The 11,317-nt window shown below is 43.7% G+C and overlaps 1 protein-coding gene across 1 annotated transcript; it reads right to left on the bottom strand.

Annotated features, from left to right (window-relative positions):
• Positions 1 to 6,672: 6,672 nt before the first annotated feature.
• On the bottom strand, positions 6,673 to 10,179 carry LOC124361253. The gene has a single exon (XM_046815298.1). The coding sequence runs from the start codon at positions 10,177 to 10,179 to the stop codon at positions 6,673 to 6,675; it is 3,507 nt and encodes a 1,168-aa protein (XP_046671254.1).
• Between the last annotated feature and the right edge of the window lie 1,138 nt (positions 10,180 to 11,317).

Raw genomic sequence — 11,317 nt, 5'->3', positions numbered from 1 at the left:
TTTTCATTTTAAATTCATGATTGAAACATGTTAAATATAAGACTATTTATCACACCATAACGAATACAGTTGAAGGGTCCAGGAGAAAAACGATCAAAATCACAAAAATGAAGAAATTGAGATATTTATATTTTCTGAAAGGTATTGTTGATCTCTACAACAAGGCAGTATGGAAACAGGGTAAAAATGATCATAGTCCATTTAAATTGAACTGAAAGTTTTTAAACAAAGGGGAAGAACGATCACTGTCCATATTCAACTGGGGAAAAACAATCACAGTCCTTGTGCATCAAGTCCACTGCGCATATTGGCAGCACTGCTCTTTTTGTTGTCTGGGTGAGATTATCTATGTTCATATTACAGTACAACCCCGATAAGTCGGCCCCCGTTAATCCGGAAGTTGGGCTAACCCGGACCGATTTTCAATTAAAAAATGAAAAATCAGACAAACATTTCAATAATAAAAACGTAATATTTTTGAGTGGTATAGTATCCGTGAATCTATGTTGCATCAGTATTTGATGGGACTGTACGACGACAGTAAGTGTGTGACTCATGGCACACGGCGGCCGAGTGGCGGTCATTGTCCCGGATTCTCGGAAACAATAACAGACTCGTATTTCCCCAAATCCTCTCTGAAGTCGATGAAAATGACATTACTCTGTAGTTAGGGGCAGACAATAACGGAGGCTATGAGCCACTTACTGACGAGGAAGTGATAGCGTCGTTTTTACCTGATGCTAATGAATCAGACGCTGAGGAGGCAGACGGGGACATTGAAGATCCAGTGATGAGTCATGGAGATGCAGTGACCAAACTAAACGAACTAATGGTTTATTTCGGGGAACTAATGGTTTATTTCGAGCGGCAGGCAGAAACATCGACGGCTGCATTGATCATGTTGAAGAGACTGCGGGATCGCACAGCACGCAAGCGGCAGACGACATTGGCACAACCAAAGCTGACTGAGTTTTTTACCAGGAAATGAACAGTTATAAATGTACTGTAATGATTAATAATAATTAAATGTTCATATGTTTGATGTTTTTACAATTATAATGGAGTTTATCTGTAAGTACAGGCCGTATTTTATTAATTTTTACCTAATTCTCCGGCTAACCCTGATTTACGTTAACCCGGATCGGCCGCGGTCCCGATTAATCCGACTTATCGAGGTTCCACTGTATGAGGTTATGTCAATTTTACTTATAGTTACTGGAGCAAAAGTCATTTACTATTTTTAGACCTAAGTACCAGTGTTGTGACTAGTGACTTGTGAAATATAATTATGTCAAGTGATTCAGAGGAGGATAGTAAAGTGTCATCTAACTTGACCAAAAAGCGGAAGAAAACAGGACGAATTAGTGATGCAAGTAAGCGGATTAGAAATCAATCTTTAGTTACCGGTGATCCATGTAATTGTAAAATATTTCAATGCTTCACTGTGATTTCTGAAGCTGAGAGAAAACAGATTATCACAGATCTAAACCTTATGCCAACATTTGATGATCAAAATACGCTTTTGAGTGGCTTAATATATGTTCATGAAGTTGAGAGGCGTAGGCCTAGACTAGACCAAGCTGAGGCAAACACAAATGACTGTTCCTACTCATATAAAGTGCCTGTTCTAAGGGAAGGGAAAGTAGTTGAAGTACCTGTTTGCCATAAGGGTTTTATATCTATCTATGGTATAACAAATAGGCGTACTATCTCGCTAAAAAAGGCATTGGTAACTCGAGGAATGGCTCCCATTGTTGGTAGGGGTAAACATTTAAACCTACCTCACAAACTAAAACTTGATACCTTCCAGAAAATCTGGAACACATATAATCATTTAAAAGTCGTAAAGCTTATAGCTTACACGATAGTTCCAAAACATATATGTACGGAAGAATTAAACGTTAAAAAAATGTATGACTTATACGTTGCTGACAACCAACTGTTTAAAGTCTCATATGAGACCTACCGTCACATATTTAACACGAATTTCAACATCAGCTTTGACTACCCCCGGACTGATACGTGTAGTACGTGTGACGAACATAAAGCCAATATGAAACGTATTGAATTAGAATTAGGCCAGGTGGATTTAGCTGAGGAGAAAATAGCTAACCTAACAAAGGAGAAACGTGCCTTAGAGATAGCCAACCAGCTTCACAAAACAAAAGCTGAGAAGTTTTATGAAATTAAACGATCTACTCGAAAAGCTTATAAAATTCAAATGAGAAGCTTTGTATTGCTATGGACTACCAAAAGAATCTGCCAATGCCCAATCTAAGTATAAATGATGTCTATTACAAAAGACAGATATCATTTTATTCCTTTAATATAGTACATAAGTTATCAAGTAGAAAGTGTATTTTACACATATGATGAAACTATTGGCAAAAAAAGGATCGAATGATGTAACATCAATACTTTACCATTATTTCACTCTGATTATGAACCCACAAGTTCGCAATCTCAACATTCTTTTGTGATTCATGTGGTGGGCAGAAAAAAACTATTGTTTTGAGATTTCTGTACACCACATGAAGTTACTAGATAGTGTGTAAATTATATTTCCTATTAGAGGACACTCCTATTTGGAGTGTGATAAAAACATGGCGCTAATAAACCAAAAAGCGCCGTGTGAAGTACCCGATGACTGGAGAAACGAGATCAGTAATGCTCGATCTACACCTGAACCTTTCAAGGTAGTTAACTGCAAACAAAACTTCTTTCAAAATTGGACTGACCACGTATCGCCTTATTTTGCAAAGGACTGTCCTTTCCCTACCCGCCCTTTACGAGAACTTAAAGTTGAACAATTAAAACCTGGTTACTTCCTTTATAGAAACACATATACGGACGCTTTTACAGAAATTGGAGTGCAGCAAAAAAAGGGGAAGGAAACAGAAAAACAAAAAAACTACGAAAACTGCAAAAGGAAAACCTAAAGAACACACAGAAATGGTAAAAGAAAAAAAAGACTAAACTGAAGCAGTCATCTCCACTACCACCCTACAGCTTGAACACCCTCAGCCTCCTCTACAATGGGCTTTTACCCTTAAGCCGAGGTAAAATAAAAGATATCATGCACCTGAAACGTTTCTGTGAACCAGCAGCACAGGTATTTTATGAAACACTTGTTGCAAAAGAAACAGACAGTGGCGAATCAGACTTATCTGATTGTGACGAGTAAACAAGATTTGGCAAATAATGGTTTTAGAATCTGATCGTTATTCTCCTGTTTAAGTTGGACTCTGATCGTTACTCTCCTGCTTAAGTTGGACTCTGATCGTTTATCCATTGTTAAGTTTGTACTTAACCTAAAATTTTTACGTATTTCATGTTTCCTTAGTAATATTTTTTTGTAATGTAATCTACTACCTTTATAACATGGCCGTGTATAAATAAATATGTTTTAAGCTCATACAAATTTATTACTATCCCATTATTGTTTGACATAAACTTAGTTTTTTTTTAAACTAAAGAGAGTGGACTTTGATAGTTTTCCCCTGGACCCTTCAGTTCGTTGTAAAGAATGTTAAAACTTAATTATCTGGGTTAATTTGGTATGCAATATGATAATTTTCTCAAAGAGTATTTCCAATACAAGATTAGATTTTTAAAAATCAAACCTATCAAATCTTAACATTTTAAAATACAAACATAATAAATTAGGAATTTCTGTGTCCGAAAAATACAGATAAATATATGTACTCCAAAGATACAGTATCGCATGCAGCAAGCAGCTCTGGTTCCAATTTGATACCACCTTCACTCACCAATTACTGCTTGTTTGTAAATGTTAGAATAGTTCATCATTCATAGTTATGGATATAATGTAGCTTATTACAAAAAATAAGTGGTACTTTGGTATTATCCGGAGACCACAGTGTCAATGTTGGAGTTTTTCTTACCGGTCACCTAAAAAACTATATTATTGGAAACAATTTACTTTATTTAGCTTACTGTAAAAATTGGATATCATTAGGACGATCGGTTCTTGTTTTCTGTCCCCCAAAAAGAAGCGATGCCCACGAGAAGGGAACAGAGTGGTTTAATTTCAATTGTGGATATTCCTTGTTTGATAAATTCCGTTTATTGTTTTCATGTTATGGACTTCTTTGCTTGTTTATATTTCCTCTGATACGAAGCAGAACTCCAATGATCATGATTACAATCTTCATGTAGTAACTCTAACATATTAGAATTAAATCATTACGAATCATCGGATGGATACATTTCTTATAACAAATCAGATAGTTGGCAAACAGTTCAGTCAAGTAACATCAAAAGATACTACTTCTTCACCAGACCATGGACTTGAATGCTATTGTTTAAGTTGAGCTACCGGACAATGAAATTATGACCCCACTGAACTCAGTAATAGCTATGAATTACTATCCTCTAACAGAGAAAATTCAATAGATGAAGATATCGTGGCTAACAACCCAAAAAACGATTCAAAGTCCCCCTCTTTTTTTGCCAGGAATTAAAAATGTCTTACCGGTGATGAATGCCTTGAATTTAATGTAAGTATAAACTGAATACTTGTACGTGTCTTAATCAAGACAGAATTAAACATTTTCCATCCTTCTCCGACGCTTACCGGAAAATAGTCAAAAGACACACAGACTTGAACATCATTTTCCATACATATCAGTTAAAACAAGAATGTGCATATGAGGTTATGTTGAAGAACATGCATTACTCTTTTTCTATTGAAGGTCTAAAAATAACAATAGAAGAAAACGGCCATAAGGTAAGAAATCTAATCAATTTAGAGTCACAAAGATACCAATTTCTCTTTTTTTTATTGATTTAGAGCTCTGCGATCATAATAAAGAAATATTTAAAATTCAATATTTACTAAACACTAAATTTTTATTTTAACCACCTAATAAAAAGAAGGAAGCAGTTAAAAAAACTACGTTTTATACATACTAAATCCTACTGTTAAAATACATTTCGTTGCGCTAAACGTTCCTAGTATCATAATACAAATGGTTTGCAATACACCTTAAAAATACCACCTTTTTGAGTCTTGTGCTATGACTATTACAGGATAAATCCTAAAAGAACTTTAAAGGAAAGCGATTTTACTCTTAACGTTCATATTCAACACCATACCAAGACCAGGACACTTACCCGCTCAATTAAAAACAGCCGAGCTAATTATCATACCAAATCTAGGGAAGCCTCTCACCCAGTTGACATCCGGCTAAGTACAAAAGTTGTCCCTTGTATAGAGAAATACAAAACAAACTATTCACTCTCCTTAGAAAGAAGAGTTCTGAAATTAACCAGGATCAGTCTGGACGAAACTAATGTTTATCAAAACCAGTTCTCTCAAAGGAAATTACTCATTGAAGGATTATCTTTCTTCTATACTCAATTTAAGCACAACAGTATCAAAAAAGTCAAGTGAAATGTTAAACAAAAAATACACTAACTGGGAACGATTTCGCGATTCATTAAATGGAAATTTGGATTTGAACATACAGTTTAAAAGTTTTGAGAATTTATAAAGTGCTACCGACTACTTTATTGATTGTTTTCATTGATCGGTCAAAGAGGCTAGGCACTTACACTGCTCTCCAAAAGTTGACATGATAGAGTTTATTACTCTAATCACACCAAGAACATCGCTGAAAATAGAAGATCTGGCAAAACAGTAGAAATCCAAATAAGGCAAACGTCAACAAGGCAGCTCAACTCCTAAAAATATTATTGTTTAATTTGAAAAACAGTGGTATACACAGTCTTTCTCAGCAACCGAAGCTACAAAGCACTCCGTTATGGAAAGGAGTCTAAGATATCAATTTTCTATAATTTAAAATCATGGAACGTGGTGAAAAGTAACATTGAGAAATCTGAGGCATTTACGAATATTTCTAAAATGTTTTTAAACCAAATGACGTCTTTGTAATCGACAAAAAGGAAATACACAAGTATTTAGAGTCTCCACTTCAACTCGATTTCTCGTTACAAAAATTTAAACAGTCCAAAAGTCGCTCAGTTATACTTAACAATCTCAATCCTCAGAAGTCACCTGGTTATGACTCTATTACCGGAGAAATATTAAAAGAATTTCCAAGAAAAGTTATTTTATTCTTAACGTTCAGATTCAACGCTATACTCAGACCGGAGCACATACTCGCTCAATTAAAAAGAGTCCAGCTAATTGTAATACCAAAACCAGGGAAGCCTCTCACCAGCTGACCTCATACAGACTAATAAGCATTTGACCTAGTATATCAAAACTATTTTAAAAGATTCTTCTGAGAATATTTTGGGCCTTTCATTTTTTCGGCAATTGTTTTTTCGTCATCTAGTTCATTTATTAATTGTCAAATATTAATACAGGCAGAGTGCAACATGCAAGTTGCTTACAAACTAAATAACGTCATATTACAATTAATAACAATGATAATAAATTAATAAATAACAATATATAATTTTAAAACAATAACGATGATATAAACTTTGAAAAGGCCTCTGTAACAATACTACAACTAAGGTTAAAATACTAAAAAACTACGTCACATGCAAGTGAAGTTTAAAAAAGACATGCGAGTTAAAAAGTTAAAATATTTAAAAACTATTTAAAACTAAGGGCCATGGACGGCTCCCCCGCTCTATGGGCTGTATTGCCGCACACCCGTGACATGCTGTACGTAGGCCCTATATGTCCCGGCTCCAGCGGATGGCAGTGGAGACACACTTACGGGAGAGGGCCACACTATATTGCCGGGAGACACCTAGTCGGGCCAGGGTCCCCCAATTGGCTTTGTCCCACGCGCCCAGAGAGCCGACAACAAAGGCGTCCACGGTGACACGGTAACCGCCGGCTCGGAGAGTCTGGGCGAGGGGATCATATGCGGCGTATTTCCTCTCCCGTGCGTCAATAATGGACTGCCATCCGTCCTCGTACGGCATGGTGACATCGACCAATTTAATTAATTTACGGTCACGGTCGATGACCACCAAGTCAGGCCGGAGGCGAGCCAAGTTGTCGGGGACGTTACGCTCAGGCAGCAGCTGGTCGAGAGGCACTCGCTGGTTCTGGCGCACCTCAACCCCAGGAGATGGTCGAACGGATGCCGCAAGGAGGCCAAGGACGGCGTCATGACGTTTTGTGACCACGGCCATGGAAGGAAGACAGTGACAAAGCACATGGGCCGTGGTCTCGTCATGACGACCACATCGGCGGCAACGCCGGTCCCCAGCACCCCAGCGCCTGCATCCATTTAAGGGTAAAACATTGAGGCGCGCCCTATGGATGAATCGCCAGTCAGCGAACCTCGTGTGGCGACCTTCGTACAGGAAGTGATTTGAGGTGGGGCACGCAGCGGCAACTCTCATCACCCTACCTTGGTCCGGCTTAGCAGACAATGCAGAACGATAAAATAACTGCATAGCCGACCGCAGGCAGGATGACACTCTGGACCGGGAGCCCCTGTCCACAATGGAGGTGGATCTTTCACCCGGGACAGTCAGCTGGAATGAATCCCTCTCCCCGCACCATCCCCAACGAAGGTCGGGGAGCCGCTTGGAGAGGCGATTCCGGGCAGCCCGGGCCAGAGAAAAGGTGGTCTCTACGTTGGAGTTGCCAGCGAAGTCCCCATTCAAATAGGCCACAAGGAACTCTCGGTCTGCTCTAGCAGCAGACCGCTGACCGGCCGACACAGCGAGGCCTTCAAGAGCTAGGTGTGCGACCTTGGGGTCTGGGCAGGTCAATAGGCGGAAGGCGTGGGCAACAGCAGCGAGGTCTGAGAGGTCGGCCAATGGCAGAAGGCCAGCTCCCCCCCAGGAGGGTGGGAGTGCGACCACCTCAGCACTCGCTCTAGCAGGGAGGTTCAAAGTCCGCTTACAGCCCGCTTTGACAATATTGTCCAGCCCACGCAAACACGTCTTCCTGATCCTCGCGGTGTTAAGGTTGAAGATCAATTGCGGGATCAGGAACGTGCGCAGGGCATGGAGCTTTTGCCAGGGCGCAAGCAGACTCCCAAAGATGGCGGCAGCCTCACCTTCAAGCCGTGAAATGGTGTCCACCGGGGTTTGATCAACCCTCATGCCAGTGGGTACACCAAGGTGTTGGTACGGCTCGCCTTCACCCAGGACCCTAAGTGGGGAGCCGTAGATGGAAAACGCTGTCGGCCTCACCTCACGCCGCGCCACATGGAGTGTAGCACACTTGTTCGGTTTAAATTTGAGGCCGACCCACGAGGCCGCCGGAATTACGGCCTCAAGCAGTGCCCTAAGCGAGGCTTCAGACCTGGCAACCAAGGCCAGGTCATCCGCGTACGCCAGGACACTGATACGCGTGCCGTGCAGGTCGGCCCCATGAACATCCTCCATCGCGGTGAGGGGCCGGATCAGCGTCTCCATGACTAAATTAAAGAGGAGGGGAGACAAAGGACAGCCCTGCCTCACACCTGCACCGAAAGGGATTTCGGCCGTTACACCGCCATTGTGTCGGATGGATGTGACACTTCCCTGGTACAGGTCCTCGATGAGCCGCAGTTGGTCGGCGGTCAGACCGGCAGAGCGCAGGGCGGAGAAGAGAGAGGAGTGGGGGACACTCCCAAATGCATTGGCCAGGTCAAGCCAGGCAATGCACAGCTCCCCTCCACGCCTACGTGCCTCATCGAGGAGTTCCTGTAGCAGGAAATTGTGCTCTAGGCAGCCCTCCGCGGGGGTAAACCCTTTCTGGGCTCCTGACAGGAGCCCATTGGCGGAGGCCCACCCAGTAAGGCGATTGGCCAGAAGGCTGCAGAACAGCTTCCCGCAGGTGTTGGACAGGGCAATAGGACGCCAGTTGTTGATGTCCCCCACCGGACCCTTTTTATGGATCAGTACAGTCGTCGAGACCTTCCAGGCGGGCGGAAACCGCTTAGCCGCCAGGCAGACATTGAAGACTGCGGAAAGAACATGGCCGGAAGGGTCCCGACGACGCCATACTCCATACCTGATACCGTCAGGGCCAGGAGCGGTGTTAGAGGTCCGGCGGAGGAGGGAGAGGACCTCCCCAGGGGACGTGGGATCCAGGAGCGGTGGTGGGGGTGCAGCAGGGAGACTAGAGTTAGGGGGCGGAGTCCCCACGCTCCCCTCCCTGGGAGAGTAGCTGTCCCTGAAGTGGTCCTCGATGGCGGCTCCAGGAATGCCACAGAATGGTGAGGCAGCCTTCAGGACCTCGCGGACTGCCCGTCGTGGAGCCCGGCGGTACAGTCTCTGAAGGCGCATGGCTTCCCGGGCATCATGGCGTCCAGTGGTCTGAGGTGGTCGAGCGGTCCGAGGTGGTCGGCCATCCCGGTTGTCTCCCCGTCGATCTTGCCCAGGCCGCGCAGATGCCGACGTCACAGAGGCGACGAGTAGGTCGAGGGCATGCAGGAACTCGTCCCAGTCCATCTCCGGGTTGAATTTGGCCACCCACTCACGCTGCCATGCCGAGAGCTCGAAGGCAGGATGGTCGGCCAACGAGGAGGCCGGCGAGCCAGGAGGGGTGGAGCCAGCAGATGATGGTGGGCCCGGCGGAGGTGGAGAGGGAGGCCCAGCAGTAGGCGCGGCCGGCGAGCCGATGGTGGTGGCTGGAGACGCAGGCGGGACTGGAGGTGAAGCTCCCTGGGCGTGGCGAGGCAGTTGGGTGGGCGGGGACACTACGGGAAGCACGGGTGACGGAGGCGGGGCAGGCAGCGGCTCGCGAGGAGGGGTAACATTCCGCTCCCTGATTCGGCGGCGGTGAGCGTTGCGCGCGATGGCTGCCGCAGTGTGCGCGCGCACTAGAGGGCGGGGGGGGGAGAGCGCTGGCGACGAGGATCCCGAGGTGGAAGGGGAAGCAGTGGGCGGAGTCCTGGGCCGGATGGGGGCAGCAATGCCGATTATCTTTTCCTGAAGAGCGTTGTACGATGACGAGCACAAGCCAAACTCCTCCTCAGGAAGAAGAAAGTCGGCCCCCGGATGTTCTTCCGCGAAGTGAGCCTTGGCTTGCTTCAGTGCATAGCGGTGTTGCCGGCAGGAAAATTCCACGTCGCAGCATACAAAGGAGATGTCCCATCCCCCCCCGTGTTCTTGATTAAGATGGCGTTTAATGCCCTCTCTCTTTCTCACGCACTGTATCCCCCCCTCGAGGCACTCCGGGCATTGGAGGCGCTGTCCTAGAGGGAGGGCACAAAATAAAGTTTTTTCCATCGCGCGCAGATATAAGAAAAGGAAATAAACAAGAAAAAGGAAGAAAAACAGAAAGAGAAAGGAAAAATAAAGAGGAAGGAAAAAGAGTGGGGGTCTCGGGTGCTACAGACGGGGAGTCAGCGAACTTCCCCACATTGAACAGCCCCCGGGCGAATCCTAGGCTCACCGCCTTATCAGGGAAAGTCGGCACGCCAGACCGACCCCACCCGGCTATCCGTTAGGCAGGGCGAAGCTGCCAGGGGTGCGTCCCACCACCCCCCGGAATCACCTGGTGAAAAACCGCACAACAACCGGATTGTGCGGTTTTCCACGGAAATTGTCTCAATTTTGAGTTTGGCTAAGATCAAATTAAAAAACACTTTGATCTTAGCCAAAAGGCCGAGAAGCGATCATTAATCTATGAAGATTCGGTAGTACTTCGATCGGTTCGATTTTAAGCGAAAACATAGCACAATAGAACAAGTCCATAGAATAGTTTAAATTAAACGAGAGTACAATACAAAACAAAATTTAAAGCCTTTTGCGCAAATAAATTTTTTCCAATATTAAATTCATACCTTTCATGCCGATCTTTCCAAATAAAGTATCAAGATACTCTTACTCAGCTATATTCAATAGAATTCTGAGTTCCTCGAGGAAGTGTACTTGATCCATTTTTATACTTAATATATACAGTTAACCTCCCGGAAAATGAACATACTCAAATTACAACTGCCGCAGATAATACAGCAGGTTTGTCAGTCCATGAGGATTGTGTTCAAAAGTTTCGTTACTTACCACGGAGTTTGGATGTAATTACAAATTGGCTTGTCATGGACAATCAAAATGAACGAAATGAAATTAGTTTACGTAATGTTTAACCATCAGTGTGGGCTTCGGTGGCGCCTTCCCCAATATTTATAATAAAAACTGTTTGACGTCAGTGCGAAATACGAATAAACAGTGATGACAGTGATATTTTGGAAATGTTTAGAAATTAAATTTGAATGTCCGCTACTGCTTTCTACTTCTCGTGAGCAGTTTTACGACACAACTGTTTCGATGACAATTTACCTATCCAAAATTGGCCCAATAACCGCTTGCGAGAGCTCTTGCACTCGTTTAAAACTACTTATTTTTATTATCGGGGACAAAAGTT

The sequence above is a fragment of the Homalodisca vitripennis genome, chromosome 4 (genome assembly GCF_021130785.1).
Source record: "Homalodisca vitripennis isolate AUS2020 chromosome 4, UT_GWSS_2.1, whole genome shotgun sequence".
In the NCBI taxonomy this organism is placed as follows: domain Eukaryota; kingdom Metazoa; phylum Arthropoda; class Insecta; order Hemiptera; family Cicadellidae; genus Homalodisca; species Homalodisca vitripennis.
Note: the sequence above shows the minus strand (reverse complement) of the source record. Positions and strands in the feature narration are given on the sequence as shown.

Excerpts from the sequence above, each read along its gene's own strand:
- LOC124361253 (XM_046815298.1), bottom strand. The coding sequence starts at position 10,179 with ATGGAAAAAACTTTATTTTGTGCCCTCCCTCTAGGACAGCGCCTCCAA.